The sequence below is a fragment of the Balaenoptera musculus genome, chromosome 17 (genome assembly GCF_009873245.2).
Source record: "Balaenoptera musculus isolate JJ_BM4_2016_0621 chromosome 17, mBalMus1.pri.v3, whole genome shotgun sequence".
Lineage (NCBI taxonomy): Eukaryota > Metazoa > Chordata > Mammalia > Artiodactyla > Balaenopteridae > Balaenoptera > Balaenoptera musculus.
The window spans coordinates 56,595,914-56,616,457 of record NC_045801.1 but is presented as its reverse complement, the minus strand read 5'-3'; the positions used below and the strand labels follow the sequence as shown (position 1 = coordinate 56,616,457).

General features: G+C 43.5%; 1 protein-coding gene across 1 annotated transcript in view; it reads right to left on the bottom strand.

Annotated features, from left to right (window-relative positions):
• The window catches only part of ZNF704 (zinc finger protein 704), a 210,123-nt gene extending 192,429 nt beyond the window's left edge, over nucleotides 1-17,694 (bottom strand). Inside the window, exon 1 of the mRNA XM_036830636.1 lies at nucleotides 17,052-17,694. Coding sequence (XP_036686531.1) covers nucleotides 17,052-17,552 — 501 coding nt within the window. The 5' untranslated portion in view covers nucleotides 17,553-17,694. The remainder of the gene's footprint in view (nucleotides 1-17,051) is intronic.
• Between the last annotated feature and the right edge of the window lie 2,850 nt (nucleotides 17,695-20,544).

Sequence of the window (20,544 nt, the reverse complement as noted above, 5' to 3'; positions counted from 1 at the left end):
CTGTATTTGGCCTCTCTATTCTGTTGCATGACTCTACCTTTCTATCCTGTAGCACCAGTTGCACAATGTCTGGATAGCTCTCACTTTATAGTAAGTCCTGAAATCAAGTAGAGTAAGTCTTGCAATTTTGTTCTTATTTTTCTATTATATTATTGATATTTTGTATTTCCACAGACATTTTCTATTAGCTTATGAATTACTACAAAAAGTCCTGCTGAGATTTTCACTGGGAATGGCACTGAATCTATACATCAATTTGTGAAGAACTGACATCTTAACCATATTGAGTTTACTAATTGAACATGGTATGTCAATTCATTTGTTTAGGTCTTCTTTAACTACTCCCATCAATGTCTAATAGATTTCACACACATTTTTTGTATATTTTCATTAATTTTATCCCCAAGTGTTTAGATTTTGATGCCATTGTAAACATTTTTTTAAATTTCATTTTTTCAATGTAGTACATGAAACTGATTTTTGTAAACTGACCTTGTATACTGTGACCTTGCTAAGTTCACTCATCAGTTCTGGTAGTTTTGTTATTCCTTAGGATTTTCTCTGTAGATGATCATATCATCTGCACATAGAGACAGTTTTACTTTCTTTTTTTCCTAATCTTTATGCCTTTCATTTATTTTTCTTGCCTTATCACACTGGCTAAACCCTTAGCACTATGTTGAACAAAGCAGTTAGAGCATACATCCTTGTCTTGTTCCTAATATTGGTGGAGGAAATTATCTTTTGCTGTTAAATGTGATGTTATAGGTTTCTTATATATGCTCTTTATCAATTCGAGAATTTCCATCCTGCTTCTAATTTGTTGAGAGGTTTTTTTTTTTAAATCATGAACAGGTGTTGAACTTTGTTTTCTCTACATCTATTGACATGATCATGTGGCTTTTTCCTTTCTATCTAATTAATATAGTTAATTATACCAATTGATTTTCAAGTATTTAACAAAAATTACATTCCTGGAAGAAAAAAAAGAAACTTCGGTCATAATGTATTATCCATTTTTATATGGCTAGATTTGATTTGCTAATATTTGGTTTAGTATTTTTGTATCTATGTATATTGAAATTCTATAATGTTCTTTATCTGTAATGTCATTGTATGTTTTTAGTATTAGGGTTATGTTGGCCTCATAAAATTTATTGGGAATATACCATCTTCCTTTTTTTTGGTAAAGGGTTTTGTAAGATTAGTATTACATATGTCTTCCTTAAGTATTTAATAGAGTTCATTAGTGAAGCATCCAGGCCTGGAGTCTTCCGCGTGCAAAGGTTCTCAATTATAAATTCCATTTCTTTAATAGATGGTAGGTTATTCAAACATCCTGTTACTTCTGGTGGTCAGTTTTGTTAATTTATGTTTTTCAAGGAATTTTCCCATTTCATCCAAGCTGTCAAGCATACTGGCATAAAGTCCTCTACTAACATCATAAAGTAACATGTCCTAATTATCCTTTTAAAGTCTGTAGATCTGTATGACATCCTCTCTTCCATTCTGGATATTGGCAATTTGTGCTTTCTCTCTTTATAAAATCAGTATAACTAGGATTTGATCTTCTCAAAGAATCAGCTTTTGGTTTCATACATTTTCTCTATTGTTTTTTATTTATTATTTCATTGACTTCCCACCGTATCTTTTTTTCTTTCCTCTTCTTTTTCTAGCTTCTTTGGATGGCAGATTAGATCACTGATTTAAAGCTATATATTTCCCTCTAAGCTGTGATTTAACTTCTGCAAACTTTGATAGGATGCATTTTAATTTTCAATTAAAGCTCTTTCTAATTACCATTGTGATTTTTTCTTTCTTCCAAGTGATTATTTAGAAGAATACTGATCAATTTTCATATATTTGGGGATTTTCTAGTGACCTTTTTTTTAATGATTTTTAAATTTAATTCCATTGTGGTTAAAGAATTTACTCTGTTTGATTCAATCCTTTGAAATTTACTGAGACTTGGCTTTCCCCCCAGTAGACAGTATATCTCTGTAAATATTTATTATACAATTAAAAGCAGTATTTATTTTTCAATTATTCAGTGTAGTGTTCTATAAATGTTAATTAGGTTAAGTTGGTATTGTTCAAATATTCTATATTCTTACATTTTCTTGCTACCAACCATCAATAATTGAGAGTAATTAAAATATTCAGTTATAATTGTAGATTTGTCTATTTCTCCCTTTGGTTCTGTAGGCTTTTGCTTCACATATTTTGAAGCTGCATTAGGTGTATAAATATTTAGGGTTTTATGTCTTCTTGATAAATTGACTCATTTAATTTTATGAGATATTCTTCTTTATCTCTGATCATAGGTTTTAGGTTCTAGGCTAGAAAATGGCCTAGATAGGGAAGTTGTTTTCCTTTTGAAGAGGGATGTATGTCCTATGCTAAAGTATCAATAAAAAGATAAAACGTTAAGACCAGGTTAATAGGCTCAAGAAGCTACTACTTTGTGTGACAGGGACTCTCTCGGGGTAGGGCAGGGTTCTTCTCTGTCTTGTCTCCTCTAGGACCCACTGTTGGTACAGGGTTCTAGGAACTATCCTAAGCCAGGGGTTACGATAGTAGAAAAAAGGGTGTTGGGGGACCATCTGAAGGCCTGCTGCCACTAGGGTTCACTCCCCTGCCATTCTATTACAATTTTATTTGCTCATAACTCTAACTTGGGTCATGCTTCCCCTCAGGATGCCAAAGTACTAGCTATGTAGGAATGACATTTGTTGTGTACTTAAATCTTTTTCTTTACTTTTCTTAATATAACTCTTTTGACTTTGTATTTTTGAATACATTATTCTGAGAGGCCCTCATTCGCACACTGTGTTCTCAGGTATAGGAGGAATCTCAGGGCTCCAGGGCTCCAGAGCAGGAATAACTTTACTCTAAAGAACGACTTTGACTTACCTCTCAACCGGATGACTGTAAATCAGCCCTGAACAGGAAGGTGACACAGAGAGGTTAAAACAGGTCAGAGTTGACAAAAGGGTCTGAGTGAAAACAAAGAGTAAGGCCTCTGTGTGTGTGTGTGTGTGTGTGTGTGTATTTATTATTTTTTTAAGGATTCCTGACCAAACCTTTAATTCTGGGACACTGGCTCACTTTCCACATGAGATCTTATCTTCTGTTGGATCAGGCTAAGTCTACACTACACAAAGGTGCGTGTGTGGGGTGTGTGTGTGTGTGTGTGTAAGCACACACACTCTTGCATGTATAAAAATCTCAAGATAGTGTTAGGTAAGCAAGATTTTAAGAATGAAACTTCTGTACTCTCCCATGCTGCCTGGGATGTATGCCTGGAACAAAATTAGAATCCTTAACCTTTCAAAACTCTGTATTTCTGTGTGGCTTCCAGATGGTCCTCTAAACAAGAGCTTCTTTGTGGTTCCAGGGCCAGTGTCCCCTGCTGCAGGGGTAACAATAGTGCCTGGGTAGCTAATGGAGAAAGGAGAACTCTACTGACAAATTGGGAGAGCAGCACAGACCTACCTCGCCGAGCACTGTGTGCTGAAATATGGCAAATGTAATAGAAAATAGTGGGCGAGGTGTATCATCCTGGGTGCAGTCTTCCCCAATCGAGCTCCCTCCAGTTTCTGGATTTACCCAAGCTTTGTAGGACTTCACCAGTTGCTGGTTTGGTGACTGCTATGTGATCTAGTTTGTGTAAATATAATATGTTGGTCTTTCTCATGTTGTTTTGGGGTGTTTCTTGTTTACAAGTTTCTTTCTGTATTGAAAGAAAAATAATCAAAGCATTTTTGTCAAAAGAGTCTGCACCAGGCAAGAAGGTCTGAACTATAAGCTCCGTGCCACTTTTCACAAAGCGGGACTTCCTTACCCATTTTCTCATCCTGCTCCTTCCCTTACTTCCTATTTTGGACAAGTTCTTCTGTCCTGAAAACTTGACTCCTGTCCCACCTCTAGCCAAAACAAACAACAAGACACACATACATATTTAATTCTCGGGATGACTCTAAACCCTAAAAGACTTGCATAAAACCTGAATAAACTAGGAACTCTTTAGCCCTCATTTCCAACCCATAGCAAGGGGTTTCCACATAGAAACTCAGAGTGGGAGACTGAGAAGGGAAAGAAAGTCTACCCAATGCACTCAGGGACTCTTCTGCTGATGCAAGAATCTGATGTCAAAGTGAACACAAGATTATCTAATAGGATGTAGACTGGATGTAATTCAACTCCATGTTTACTGCTAGAAACCAAAGTTTTATCTGGACTTTACAAGAAGGAAGAGAGTGGGGGAGGAAAATGAGGACCTGCCTGTGTCCTTTCTCTGATTCCTTTCCCCTTTTTCCTGAACTGCAGGAGACTAGACTCCCTTGGGCTGTGGTGACCCCATCATTGGGGTATATTCATTAAATGGTCGATTTTGCTATACTGGATTTTTCTTTTCTCTCTCTCCTCTTACTGTTTTCTAACGCATGTTAACCCTTCTCTCCCTCCTGCTTTTCTTCCTGAAGAAGCACAATGAATGAATAAAGACTTCTCGGCACTGAAAAATAAAGTAAAACAACACAAGTATAGGTGCATACAAAGCAGTACGGAGTAGTGACTGCTAATGGGTACAGTGTTGCTTTCTGGGGTGACAAAATATTCCAAAATTTGATTGTGGTGATGGCTGTACAGCTCTGTGACTGTACTAGAAAACATTGACTTGTGTATTTTAAAAGGGAGTGTTATATGGTATGTTACCTGAATTAAATGATAATAAAGCTGTTGAGAGAGAGAAATAGAGAGATGGAGAATTACATCTGAAGTGTTCCAGGGCTCAGTCCTAGGCACTTTCTCTTCTCTACCTGCACTGTAGGTATTCTCACCCAATCCCATCACTTTAAATATTGCCCATGTGCCCATGACTTCTGATTTTTATCGTTAGTTCTGTCTTCTCCACCTACCTCCAGCCTACCTGATATCTCCACATGGGGGTCTTACAGGCATCTCACACTTAACATAGTTAAGACAGAACTCGATTCCCCTTTCCAACCCAAATCTTCTCTTCCTCCATGCATTCCGAGCTTAGCAACGCACAACCATCCGCAAAGTTTACTCTCTGTCTCTCCAGCTAGAATGTGAACGGGAACCCTTCCAACGTCTTTTCTCTCCTGTGTCCTTGGAGCTGACAAAGAGTAGGAGCTCAGTGAATAGTTGTTGAATGAAATAACCATGGGATTGAATGAAGTAGCAACCACCTGCCACGCAAATTTTTTAAACAATCAAACCATTAACTCGTCACTGAATTTAAACAAGATCTTTGAGATAACTCAATTTTAACACATAAAGATAGCCATAGTTTACAAGCAGTGAAAACTACATCATTTCTATTATAGTTTTTAAAGTAAAAAGAATTTTCTCTAATAACCTCTGTGCTAGATTGCAAGAAAATTTCAAGTGACAAAATCAAAACAGAGAGTTGAGAAACCTATTTGAATAGAACTCTCTTTTAGAATAAGAATAAAGAGCTGAAGAATATTGCTGTCACCCAACAGATGGCTAAGAGCACATTTTCAGAACCTCATAAACATCCACCAGGCGTGGCAGTTCCTCTTCCCTTTCCATAAACCCTACCTTGGGTCCTTTCAAACCTTCTATTGGCTCCTCCCATTCTGTCCACCTCCTCTTCCCCACTCTAAGATGCTACAGTGTTCGGTGTATGCTTACATAGGCTCAGGGGTCCATTTTCCTCCTTTTTCTGAGATAATTTTTATTGCAAGTAATATCTGATGAAAAAGACTATTTTTCCTTCAGATACTCTTCACATATTCATTTTTTATAAGTCGTAAGATCCTTATGCTAATATTTCTACTATTTTTCTAACATTTTGTTAAACTAGTTTTGAGTTGTAAGTATATGAACTTGTTAATTGAAACACTGTCAAAAGCTTACATTTAAAAAAAAATTGTTCTTTAAGTTACACTTTGGATCCTAACCCAAATTGATACAAATTAGTGAGGTTTGTTCTTCAGCAAGCACTTGTAGCCGACTTTCAAAGAATAAATAAGCTACATGAAAGTGTTTATGACAACCTATGAAAATTGTATTTCATGTTCTTTTAATTTAAAATTTACTGCAAAATAAAGCCCTTCTTTCCTTAAATTTCCATTGTTGCTTAGGTAACAATTCCAATTATTTTTTAAATCTGTTGGCCCCAAATGTTTTCTGAAATGTTTGACAAATATGTCATTTGGTAAAAAAAAATTCTCTCTGTATTTTTTTGTCCACAGGAACTGCCCTATTCTTCTCCAACACTTATTTCCCACATCTATAACATGGAGATAATAAAATCCACCTTCCAAGATTACCAAGTTAGTTATGAGAGCCCTCTAAAAATTATAATGCATTAAATGTTGGGTAATACTGAAATAAATATTGAACAATAGCCAGTAAAGAGTCCTTACACAGGGTACTGTGTTCACAAATGCTTAACCCCTTTATTTGCAGTAGTTATACTGTTGTTGACAGAAAATGTGTCAATCCTAGTCTCCTACTGAATTTATACATTCCCTTCATTTAAACAATTGTGATACTTTCAATCTTTTTTCTTCTAGAATGTGGAAAACATATTATTAAATATACCTGCCTGGGTATCAGCACCGTGTGTTTATCTGCTCCCTGGGAACCTTGTAATTCTGTCATGATAGCACTTCCCATACCTCCTATCTCCTCCACTAGACCCATCACGGAGCCTGATTTACCAAGAGAAGTAGGGTTTGCTACCGGTTTTTAAATTTCACACACAGGAATGGTATTCATGAATACAAAAGTGAAAATTCACCACATAAAATACTCCTTTTTTTTTTTTTAGAAACTTGATACTGAAGAAATTAGCAGCCTTATGACAAAAAATGTTTCAAAGCTTGCAGGACCCACTAACAATATTTTAACCTTTCTCTGTGTGTATGACAATTTATTTCTTTAATAATGCAGTTTTAGTAATTTATCCCAAGTATAAACCACTTATCCATGGATTTCCCATTTAGAAAAATAATTTTAAACCGATATTTCCCAAAATGTATCCCAAGGGAAAGATGTTCCAGGAAAAAAAAAGGCTCTGTAGTCCAATAAATATGTGAATGCCACAATCTATATTCACCTTCTTAGAAATTCAAAATGGCCCTTGGCATCTATGGTCAATAACTTCTTCATAGGTATATGGGTGTTGTACTACTCATTCAATTTCCTCTATGTTTAAAACATTTTATAACTTAAAAAAAATCTGGGGCTTCCCTGGTGGCGCAGTGTTTGAGAATCTGCCTGCCAATGCAGGGGACACGGGTTTGAGCCCTGGTCTGGGAAGATCCCACATGCCGCGGAGCAACTAGGCCCGTGAGCCACAACTACTGAGCCTGCGCGTCTGGAGCCTGTGCTCCGCAACAAGAGAGGCCGCGATAGTGAGAGGCCCGCGCACCGCGATGAAGAGTGGCCCCCACTTGCCGCAACTAGAGAAAGCCCTCGCACAGAAACGAAGACCCAACACAGCCATAACTAAATAAATAAACCCAAAGTTTAAAAAAAAAAACAAAAAACTGTATCTCTCTTTTTAACTGGAATTTCCCCATGCTGTTTAACCAGAGTCCATTTCTCCTCCATCTAGATATCTTCCAATAGTAGAAGCAAGTATTTACAAGAGTTTAGAAGTATACTTTGGGCTCTGCATCTCCATCTACCCAAAGAACAGTGAGTTCTTCACCAAACAAAAGCACAACAGGTCGTAGACACCAGTGCAGAGGAGGATGGAAAGGACGAATTCACACCTCAGGGGTTCTCAGCCACGTGCAAGTTAGAGGTGAAAGGTGACATCACTGTATTTCCATCACAGGCTTCAACGACACATAGACACATAATTCAACATGCGTGGTAAGCCTTTTCCCGCCTGTATGGCTACTAGCCAGGTTTTTTCCAGTATAAGAGCTACAGATCTGAACAGACTGATGAGCCTGAGAGCTAGAATGTTTCTGTCCTCTTCGCACAAGTAGATAAATGACTCACAGCTTCCTGAGATGAAAGGGAAGATTCAAGCTCACCACTGATACAATGGAACACCCCAGAGTTCAGATGAACGAAGTCACTTCAGGAAGCAGCTCTCTGAAATACCTTGGTAGTGTGGAACAAGCAGGAGGCTGTAACAGTCAAAATAACTGTAGGATTTTGAATCCTTGAACAAAGTTTTACAAAAGATTCTTTTCTGGAACCATAAAGGAGATAAATTGCCATCCATGTCTCATTTCAGGAGGTCTGTGGGCCATATTTAGTAACAATAGGCAATGACAGAACAATATTATACCAATTTTACTTGATAACACTGAAGCATTGAGACATCAAGTTACTTGATAAGGCCATGCAACTAGCAAGTGAAGAAGCCAGAATTTGAACCCAGAGGCTGTTACCTCACATCTTGATTTACACAGAGGAAACAGTGGGGAGGGGGGCATATAGAGGGATCATCTGCTTTGACTCAACCATGTTCCCTCCCATCTTACTAACGAGCCCACTACACAGGTCATATTAATGGACTAAAATTATCCTGTCTGTAGGTTTTATTAAATGGTATTTCAAGGCACATTGCCTTCAAAAAACTGGATTTAATTTAAAATGTTGGAGCACTATTTTTTTTTTTCCTCCAGTGGTAACCCTTGCAAAATAATAGTACAATATCACAACCAGGAAATTGACATTGATATAATCTACCAACCTTATTCAGATTTTTCCAGTTTTACGTGTATTCACTTGTGTATGTGTGCAAGTGCATATGTATTTAGTTCTATGCAATTTTGTCATATGCAGGTATGTGTATCCACCACCACAGGCAAAATACAGAACACTTCCATCCCCACAAGGAGAGACAAGCCATCCCCAATTAGTTCGCATCAGTGAGGCTTTACTTTCGCTCAGCCTTCCATTGTGACAAGAACGTAAGGGAAGCAAGTGTGTCGCTGGAAACTGTCATGTGTAGCACGGAGACTATACACTCTCGGTCCTCATGGAGGCATGCACAGGCAGAACCCTTTTAATTTTTTGCACCTCAAGGCTCCCTGGTCCTTCTGCAAGATGAGATCCCCTCTTGTATGTTACTGCAAAGTTCTTACCCTAAAATTACGGACGCTCCTTCAAAACTCTAGAGTCAAGCCTATTTCCCCTATGTATAAATTATAACACTGGGTTTTCCAAATAGTATCTTCAATGAAGTGTGAGAACTTGATCACTCTGATTCCACTACACGAATCTCAGAGTTATATTCCGTTCCACTTCATCCAGTAAATGAGAGCAACAGAAGTTATTTGCCAGATTTGGTGATCTAAACTCATCCTTTGACTAGCTGTTCAGGAGTTACCTCCTGGCCAGGCCATATAATCTTCTTCATATAGACTGGCTAAAAATGTTTTAGGATATATATCAAAATTACATCCCAAACTGTGGTAGCCAAGCAAGGTCTCTCGGCAGATGTTACCTTGATCTTGGGGATAAAGAGGAAAAGGGGCTTTGAACTTCTTTATCGACAACTTGGCAGGAATTTGCCAGGCTGTAGGCTCCCCGGAAGTGGAAGTCAGCCTTATTGACTGCTGTTTCCCACATGCATATCAGGACCATGGCAAGCAATGGCCCATAATAAACATCTCCTGAGGGAATGACCAGAAACATGGACAGCAAACCCAAAGAAAATCATTCTTATTTCAGAGATTCGACTAGGCTGGAAGGTTGGCTATAAGGGTCTCTAAGTATTCTCAAATATTTCAGAAAGTCTAATGGAAACCATGCATTTACCTTAATAGAGATGGGACAGGACAATTAAAGGTCAAGTTCCCTCAGCTTTAGCAGACATTGTATCAAGCCATAGTACAAGATTGGTTGTCGTGTGCAGACCAGAAGTTCTGACTGCGCACACTGTAGTGGGGAGGAAAAGGCTCCCACTCCTCTTCCCTTTGAGCACCCATGAGCAGGAAGACAGGGTAATGTGACCAGGACAGATTTCCTAATGAATAGGCTCCGGGGGCTCTCAGAGGTCAAGGACATCCCAGCTGTAGCTCCCTGGCTCCTCCTCACTAAGCTCAGGTGAGGGGATTCCAGGCAGGGCTGACTTCTCACTTTTCCTCCTTTTCTAACCCTTGTGCTATGGGGCACTGCAGGCTCAACGAGTAGTAAAATCTGGTGGAGGAGGAGAGGTCCTAGTTAAGGGCTGAGTATAAACTACATCTTCCAGGCCAGTTTAACCAGGCACACCACGCCAGAGATGAAGGGAACTCGGTTCACAATGAAATGGGGCTCATTTGCCATCTTCTATCATCCTCTGAGCACACGTGTCCCTTGGGAACTGCACAGGGAGAGGGACTGACCTGGACAGGATTCACAGAGGGTCCTGCCCACCTCCCACAGCCGGAAATGAGACCACCTTTCCCTGAGGTACTTTAGGGAGGAAGACCATTCCAAAAATAGAAGTTGATAAGCAGTGAGTGGTAGATCACTTCAGGAAACTGTGATTTTTCTCCACCACAACTCTAAGGGAGTGAACTAACTGCAGATCATCCCAGGCACAAAGGACTAACCCAGCAAGGAGGGCGAGAACTTGGGGTGTGGCAGACCAGGGTGCTAATCCTGGTCCCACCTAAGCTGCTAAACAGCCCTAGCCAGACAAGGCATTTCACCTTCCCTAGTCCCGGTGTACTGAGCAGTCGAAAGAGGGTGTTGGGTTACCGGATAATCTCTGTTTCCCTTCCAAGTCTGGCAGTCGACAATTCAGTGAAGGACAACTCTGTCTGGTGTCAGAAGCACACGCCTTCCCCTCGAGCCAACGCAGACCATTTGCAACACACATACTTAACAGCAAACTGGAATTCAGTGCTTGCTGCACGGTCCCTGCCAAAGGCTTCTTAAAGCCATCTGATAGCCCAGAGACAGTCTAACAGATGTGCTAACCACCCCAAAGAGCTGGCACACATGAAGCAGCTTCCTCTCCGTTAATATTTATTAAGCCCTGAAGGTGGGCACTTTGACATGTATTATCTCACTTAGAAACCTTTCTTCCCTTGGACTTCCCTGGTGGCGCAGTGGTTAAGAATCTGCCTGCCAATGCGGGAGACACGGGTTCGAGCCCTGGTCCTGGAAGATCCCACATGCCGCGCGGAGCAACTAAGCCCGTGCGCCACAGCTACTGAGCCCATGCGCCACAACTACTGAAGCCTGCGCGCCTAGAGCCCCACGCTCCGCAACAAGAGAAGCCACTGCAATGAGAAGCCCGCGTACGGCAAAGAAGAGTAGCCCCCGCTCACCGCAACCAGAGAAGGCCCGCGCACAGCAACGAAGACCCAATGCAGCCAAAATAAATAAATAAATAAATTTACTTTAAAAATAAAAAAAAAACAAAAAACTTTCTTCCCAGTTTTCCAATAGATGAACTCTTGATAGAACTAATAGCGGTCTTTCAGGTCCAGGTTTCTCCTAACCTTATTATAACACTACATTATCAATCCCTTCAGACTCTCTGGCTCTTGTCCATAACTAACACACAGCATCGCAGAGCACAGTCCTGAGCCTAGTTATCTCAGCCCCCTACTGTTTTCCCTTCACTGAGTAGCAACTTATTTTAGAATCCTTCCTCCGTTTGACAGTGTCCTTGTATTTTTTTTTTTTAATTTTATTATTAAGCTCTGGTTGGAGATATTATTTACCTGGTGTTCCTCATTCAAGGGCCCAGGAGGCTAGTTTTTTTTGGGGGGGGTGTGTGGAATCTTACCACTGCCCATAAATATGTAAGCTTCTTCGATCAGAAATTGAAAACTGTGTAATACAAAGTTTGTCTTCTTGTCTCATTTAAAGCCCAAATTAGCATCCATTACAGTAATCAAGCATCTCAGATACTTAGTAGCATCTATTCCTCTATTTCCTCATCCTTCCCAAATACTCCTGGATATAAATGGGCATAAACATCACAAATAAATAGAGGGAGATTAAAAGCACAGGCTATGGATGTGAACCAGGGCTCTGCTTGTGACCATACAGCCTCAGGTGTGCTAATTCACATCCAAGTCAGTATACTCAGCTGGAGAATATTGATTCCCAAATCATAATTTCTCAGGCGATCCTCCTTCATATAAAGCATTTAGTGCACTTCTTGGCTTATAAGTATTCAGCAAATATTCATTCATATTAACATTACCTTGGAACCCAAGTTGTCCTGCATTTCATTCTCATTCTTTTAAATGATTTTATTTTTTTTTAAATGATTTTATTGATTCCTCTTCGTTTTCTCTAATCCACTGACCCCTGACTTTTTTACCAGCCCATGGCCCCTTCCTGTCCTTACTTTTCTTAGATCCCATAGTCCATCATTATAGTCACAGCAGTGCCAACTTCGTCAACAGTGTGTTCTCTCTCTTGTCATTGCTCACCCACCTGACTAAACTGCATCTCTGCTGAATCCAGCTCTCTGTTTTGTCTCCAAGAGACAGTGAAGTGTAAAGCCTAATGGTACTAGCTCTGGAGTGAGACTGCCCAGGGCTCAAAACCTTGCTGTGCCACCTAACACCTGTGTATCTTTAAGTAAACTGCTTATCACTTCAGTAAAATGAGGATGATATAATAATGCCTGACTTGGGGATATATAATGAAGTTTAAATGAGACTGTACACTTAGACTTGCACTAGCATAGTAATTAAACAACTTAATAAACATTAGCTAGCATTCTGTTTGTTATTATCACTCTATGCTTGAGCCAATGGAATGAAGGTGGGGAAAATCACATACCCAGACAGACTGCTTACACTGTACAGGTAGAACCACAAACATCAGATGGGCCCTTGATACTGTCTGGCAACCTATTTGATTTCCCTGGTACATTTGCTCTCCCGCTCTCCCACAACACTATCTCCTGGCTTTAGCTCTTATCCCAAATCTCTTTTGCTCTCAGCTGATGGCCTTCCCTCCTGCTGCAGGGGGAAAACAGAAGCCATCAGGTGAATACTACTTCATCTGACCACCATCCAATATACAACTACCCACATCTGGACTTACTTTCTCTACCTTCTCCCTAATTCAATGGAAGAAGGGTCTTTGCGTCTGTCAAAGACCAATCCCTATACTTGGGTTCCAGGTCCCCTGCCCTATGACTTTTCTAAGGACCTTCCTCCTGAACTTATCCCTCTTTTCTCTGCATCTTCGGTTCCTCCCCAAGGTAACCCTCAACGATCCTCACCTCTTGGTATTCATGCCCTTGCATATCTCCCCCCCTTAAGTGTGGGTGGAACCCATGATTCACTTCTAACCAACAGAATATGGCAAAGATGATGGAGTACTGCTCCTGGGATTACAGTGCCTTATATGAGTCTCCATCTTGCCAGCAGACAGCTGACTTGATGAAGTAAGAGGCCATGTTGAGGAAACCATGTAATAAAGTACTGCAGGAGTAGAGGTGGGGTGGGGCAGAGGGGCTGGGGGAGAGGAGCTCTAGGAGCTGAGGGCAGCCTACAGGTAACAGGCAGCAAGAAGCTGGATCCTCACACCTACAGAGGCAAGGGAATGAATTCTGCTAACAACCTGAGGGAGCTTAGAAGTGAATTCTTCCGCAGTCAAGCCTCCCAAAGAGACCACAGCCCACCCAACATTTTGACTGCAGCCCTGTGAGACTCATCAGCAGACCCAGCCAAGCCTGGCCCTGACTCCTAACCCACAGATACTGGGAGAATGGCTGTGAGCCAAAAAGTTTGTGGTACTTTGTTACACAGCAACAGAAAACAAATACACTTCCTACACACACAACAGATCATTCCCAACATGCTGTAGTCACTACATTAGAGTCTACTGTATCCTATCTTAAAAAAAATCTAAACCATATGCTCTCTCCCTCTTCTCTCTATTCTCCTTTCCAACAAAAGAGTTTTTCACTATGTCCTCGCCTCTACTCACTGCTCAGCCCACTTGGGTTGCATCCCTGACTTCACATTCTTTGGTTACGGATACCCATACGTTCCATATTATCTAATCCAAATGAACACGTCTCTGTCCTTATCTTACTCATATCCCAGTGGTATTCAACACAGTTCATTACTCCCTACTTTTGGAACTAAATGGACTTTCCATTTTCTAGTTTTCCTTTGACATGTTTGGCTGCTGCTTCTCAATCGTCTTTGCTGGCTTCTCCTCCCACACCCGATCTTAAACAGTGCTGTGCCCCAGAGTCTGGTCCAAGGCTGCCCTCTGGCCTGCTGCACTCTCTTTCTCATCCCCAGCTTTAAATGACATCAACACATCTCCCAAATTTCTCTCTCTAGCCTTGGCCTCTCCCCTCAGCTCCACACCTTACAGCCATCCGCCTACTTGAAGTTTCCATGCCGGTGTCTAAGCGTCATCTCGGACTTAACATGCCCAAAACAGAAGACTTGATTTTTCTCTTCGCAAAAATCTGTTGTTCTCCCAGTTTTCCCAATCTCAGCCAATGGCACATTTGGCCAACCTTTACACTGGGGCCTCATCCTGGATTCCCTTCTTTCTGTCACCCTCCCCCCCACCCCCGCCACGTAATCCATCAGCAAGTTATTGCAGGTGGATCTTCACAATCGATCCTGAACTTGTTCCCTCCTCTCTAACTCCACTCCTAGTCCAAACTGCCCTCGCCTCTCATGTGGACTTCAACGATCGCCCTCGAACTGCACCCCTGCTCCTCCCTGCTGTCCTCTATACTCCACACAGCATGACCTTATTAAAAAGACAAACCATTTTGTATGTTTAAAACTTTCCAAAGACTTCTTACTCTACTTTAAAAAGGTCCACCAGGCTCTATGTCGCTGGCCTTTACCTGCCTCCCTGACGTATCTCCAGCAAGTTCCAGCCATACTCATCCTCTTCTCCTTCCCACCTCAAGACTTTTGCAATTGTTATTCTGGAAAGATCTTCCCAAGTTGCATGTCTCAAATCTCAGATCAAATGTCCCCTCCTCAGAGAGGCCTTCTCCCTACAAGCTGTCTCCTTCCTTCTAGACACTGAGATATCATTATTTCCCTCATGGCATGCATCAAAATCTCAAGCGCCATGCTTATTTATTTGTCTGTTTGGTTGGTTGTCGCTCTGGCTTCTCTTGCTGGATGTGGGCATCTGGAAGGTGCTTACTGCTGTGTTCTAGAATAGTACCTGGCACATTTTAGGTGCTTGATAAATATCTGAATAAAGGAATGCCTAAATATATATGAGATTGACATTAATATATGCATTAGAATAAAATGATACTATTTTATTCATCAGAAAAACCTCTCCAGATGCAGTGTCAAGACGGCTTTAAAGCAGTAAAAGATTATAAAAATTATACCTCAAACTACTCAATATATAAATTCCTGAAAAGTTATGGGCAAACCATAACAATATAAAATGAAGCCCCTTTTGAAAGAATTAAGCAGAAATTTGCTCGGAGATGTGAAAAGTCTTTTCTGATAGTGTGAATGATCACACCCTAGTTCTTCTATTTTTATAGATTTGATTTTTTTTTTCTACATTGGGTTTGCTTTGATCACGGAGCATAAATTATAATCAATTTTTCTATTACAAACTGTGCAACCGCTGTCCAAATCACAAGACATCTTTTCAGTATTTCTGGACAAAAATGCTAAGGAGTCACTACTCTTGTTCCTTAATGTCACTGATGTCATGTGATTTAATTCCAAACCCAGCTATATCCTGTAGCCATACAATGCAGGCTTTTTATTAGACCACGATAATGATGGTGGTCATGGTCTGGATTCCAACAAGCAACTGTCAAAAACTATCATCCCAAATGACTACTTGCTGAAAATTTCTCACTCCCAGAGCTGGTATTTCCAGGGTGGTCTAGGAAAGAAATTTGTGCCCATGTCTACTCTGGGGCTATTCTAAATGCTGATGTTTAACATTTCTTTGGAACTGCTGACTTTTTGAGGAGCTGACTTTTTTCTGCAAGCCACTGAAGATTTTTTTTTTCTCATAGTCTCTAACTAGTAAGCTCATTTGTTTATGTGTTTTTCTTCCTGAAATACCAATATCTTCTGAAAACTCCTATCAGTAGTTGTATTCAGTTGATTTTAAGCACCACTCTTCAGAAAAATCACTCACTCCATTGCTTACCACTTGCTGCCCTCAAAACTTCTTAGCAACATACACTGTGCATGAACCTCAACGTGGTTTGCTTTGGCCAATCACATGCCTGAAAGCCCAGCCAGTCAGTTGTGTAATAATAAAGCCCTTATCTACTGAAGATACACAAACGGAAAGATCTCTCGGTGCTTCAGTACACAAGGGCCTTTGCTTGAATTCTCAGCAGAAACTCAAGTCTATTTTAAATGGCAAATTCCCCCCACTTTCTCTGGTTTCCTATTTTTTTCCCATTTGCTATGTTGAGGAGGGGAAAAAAAACCCAAATGCTAAACAATGTCGAGTTTTAAGCCGCGGGTGCGGGGTGGGCGGGGCGGCATTGCCAAAAGATGCCAGCAAAATGCATGTATAAACCGGGACTTGGTTTTTTGCTGTTCTGGGTTTACCGGTTCCCTCACAGGCGCTTTTGACGGAAACTCATCCACAATTGTTCTTGGAGGCAGGAGGGGTTGAGAGATTGACAAGAGAAGCTGTTTGCTAGTTCCTATAAGCTTGACTAGTCCTCAGAATAAGGGGAAGGGGGCCACTCGTGCTTCCTCGGGGAGGACTACAGCCTCACTGCCTCCTACCTCGCCCGTCCCCACCAGGCGCAGACCGGCGCCTACCTCGTCCCATCGCCAAGTTCCCCGCCTCGCTCGGGAGAAGCGTCCTTTGCCCGCACCCACATCAGACAGCACGCCCGCCTCGGCCTTGGAGGAAAGTGGGAGCGGCCGCCCGGTGAAGGTGCTGGGGCCCGAGCGGTGAGCTCATCAGTCCCCTAGCTCTGCCCGCGCGGCCGCCGGAGCCGCCGGACACACCCCTCCCGGCCCGGCCTCTGCGGTCCCCGGTACCGGCCTCAGCCCGCGCCGCGCCGGGACCCCGGGCCCGTCCCCTCACCGAGCCGGAGGGTCCCGCGCGCGCTCGTCCCCGCACCCCGCACGCACCTTCAATGCTCCCCGGCCCGGGCCCTTGGGGAGCTGGCGGCCGGGGCCGAGGGCCACGAAGCGCTCCTCGCCGTCCTCGTCGTCGTCGTCGCCGTCCACCACCTCGACGACCACCTCCTCGTCCTCGTCTTCCTCGTCGTCATCCTCCTCCTCCGCGCCCCCTCGGGGCTTCGCCTGCACCCGCCCGAGCCCCCTCCGCCGCCTGCTCCCGCCCTCTTCGTCCTCGTCTTCCTCCCCCAGAAGCAGCAGCACCGGAGACGAGGCGGCAGCGGCGGCGGCGGCGGCCCCGGCGGCCCGAGGGGGGCCGGTCCCGGCGCTGCGCGGCGGCGGTAGTGGCGGCCTCCAGCTCTCCGGGGCCGAGGCTGGGGCCGGAGCCGGGGCGGGGGGCGGGAGCCCGGGCAGCGCGCCTTCCCGGGCGGGCGCGGGGCCTGGCGGCTGCAGCGCGGCGTTCCCCCGGCGGCTGCCCAGGCTGGAGCGCTTGGCTAGACGCCGCGCCTGCATGCCTGACCGCGGGCTGCCTGCCGCCGCGCCGAGCCGGAGTTTGTCACCTCCCCCCTCGTCCTCCTCCTCCTCCTCCTCCTCTTCCTCCCCGGGCGGCCGCTGTGGTCGCAGGCGCCCGGGGCGCGGGGCTGCGGGGGGCTGCGGGAGCCGCCTCCCCGGGCCGCCGGCTGCCACTGGCTGCAGAGGCGCGGGCGCCGCCTTCGCTGGACCGGCCCGCGGGGACGCCGGCGGCCGGCGGCTACGGCGGGGCGGCGCGGCGGCCGCGGGCGGGGGTGGGTGTGAGCGAGCGGCGCGCTGCCGCCTCCGCCGCCGCCGCCGCCCCGGAGCCGCGGGCCGCGCTGCGCTCCATGCGGCCGGCGACCGGGCCCGCGCGCTCCGGGCCTACAGCTGCCGTGCCCCGGCGCGAGCTGTTTGTGTTGTGTATTTTCCACTACCGCCCGCCTCTTCGCGAGCCATTCCTCGCAGCCCTCCGGTCGCCCCGCGCAGACAAAACCCGGACTGGATTTATTTTTCCTTCCCACAGCCTCCGAAAATCGGGTGCTTCCGAACAGTCGGCCCAGCCGCGAGGGCCCACGTTAACCCGTGGCTGCTTATCCCCTTTGGAGGGAGGAGGATCGACTTGGCTGGAAGTAAGGTTGGCGGTCAAAGTCAGACTTTTGAAGGAAGAGATTTGCCGCAAGTCATTTAATGGTCTCTGCCGGGCAAGGCGACTACTCTTGAGCTTATATGAAATCGGGGAAGGTGTACCAACCCGAGATTTGGCGTTAATTCCTAACCTGAATCATCAGACTCCTTTGGATTGTTGAGGTACTGTTTCAGGACATTGCCCGCCAATCTCTCCGTCTCCTTGAACACACCATTCTAGGCCCTTCCTATTGAGTTCTCTTGGCGCTGTGCTAAGTCTTGCAGCTTTTATTTCTGCATTTTTACCTTGAGTGCCTGATTATAAGGCTAAATTTCAAGAAGCCTTCGGTTCTCACCATTCAATGTGTAGACTACTGGCACTGTCTGGGCCTTCGGAGAAACAAACCGGGGCGAGGGTTCAAGATTTACTTGAGTTTGTTATTGTAAAAATTAATACGAAGTAAGATCAAGTGTGGAAACCAAACACATAACCAGTTCGCCACGTAACTAATGGCACTGTCACTTTCTCAGGATTTTTAGGTGTGACAAAGAAAAGTCATTTGCTACTGTTTGGGGTTAGGCTGTATGGTAAGCCGTGTCCTTTACATTCAAATCATAAGCCAAATTCCACCTCTGTAGCTGAGAGCTGGGGAGGATCTCACTCACCACACACTCTGGCAGGTGCCTCCATGAGGCCAGTGTAAAAGATGACCTCACCCTCAGCTCCCTTTCATGGTAATTACTGTAGGAGATTTAACATCATGTGCCCTGTTAGACACTTGAAGGCAGCTCATTAAATGCTCACTTATGGTGTCTTCCAACTGTTGAACACTTCCACTGGGATGATGACAAAAATTCTAAAATGAACTTTTTGTTCTTCCTGAATCAGAGTAGCATCCTGATAGACCTATTTCAAGTAACGACACTCTCATTATAATCATTCAGGCCCAAAATAGCGGTATCATGTTCACTCCCTTCTCTACCTTATTCCTAGAGGCAGTTGCCCACAAGTCCAATCCATTGTTCTTTCTGAAATGCCTCTTGAATCCACCCCTTCCTTTCCATTCCCAAAGCTCCTACAGAATTTCATGACCACAAAAGTTAAAGTTTCTAACAAGCTTTCTACACCCAGTTTCTCAATAACACACCCTGCCCTGACCCCCTCCAAACATCAGCACCCGATTCATCTTCCCCAAACTTCATTCAGATCAAGGCATTTTCCGGTTGAGCTTTCCATTTGTCAACATTTCATTGGAGAATTCAGAGAGAGAAGAGAAAATGGTCTGAGCATTTTGAGAGATGGTTGTGTTTGATCAAAGCATGGAACAGCAGGCGTCGGCCAAGAAGTAAACTAATCAGAATCAGTGACTGTTTGTGAAGAATGAAGGTCACTGAAATGATTTCATTTCAATTGCAAGAAATTTACCTTGGTCCATTTGAGGGATGATTTTAGAAAAAGGCAGCAGGGTCTTTCTCTGACCAGGAAGAATAAAGATCAGAGGCAAGGGATTGGCTGATAGGTACAGGGAAGCTGGTGGAGAAGAACAAAGGTGAGACAAGTGGGCTAATGGTTAAACACGTGGTCTCAGGAGCCAGAGTACCTGGGTCTGAATCCCAGTTTGGGATTTACCAGCTATATGCCTTTACTCACCCTTTCTGTGCCTCAGTTTCCTCATCTGTAAAATGGGGATAATAGTAGAACCTTCCTAATAGTAAAGTTGTTTTGTAGGATAATGAGTTAATATGTGTAATCATCTTAGAAGAGTGCCTGGCACAAGGAAGATCTATATAAGGGCTTGTTACATTAAATGTATTGATGGTGGTGTATAAACAAGGTATTTTGGGGTACTGTCAAAGAATAACAAGGTAGCTCTCTTTCAGCAAGCTCAGAACTGTCAGTGACTACAAGAACCTGCATTTAAAGCCCGACTGCATCTTATCAAGGGGCTATGGACAGGCCAAAGGTAAGCTTTTTATGTCTAAAACTGTCATAGATGATGGAAAGTAAGTGTTTTCCTGAAAACTGAGAGGAAAGACAAAGTAAAGTGAGTTCCTGATTGGTGTTTGTGGTTTAGTGGAAGAGGTACTAATTTACACCATTGTACTTTCTTTCGGAATTGCTACATGTACTTTGAAATCAACTTGTTCTGTCTCTCAGGCCACCTCAGTGGAGCCCACACACATCCATTCCCTGGCCTCACTGGGCCCAAGACGCTGCCCTCTGAGCAGGAGAAAAAGACTGACCTTGATATTGGGACCACTAAGTTAAGGCTAATGTCACAAAAGAGGTTTGGTGCAAGCTGGGCTTTGAGAGAAGAGAAGGATCTAGATGGGCAGGGAGAGAAGGATCTAGATGGGCAGGGAGACC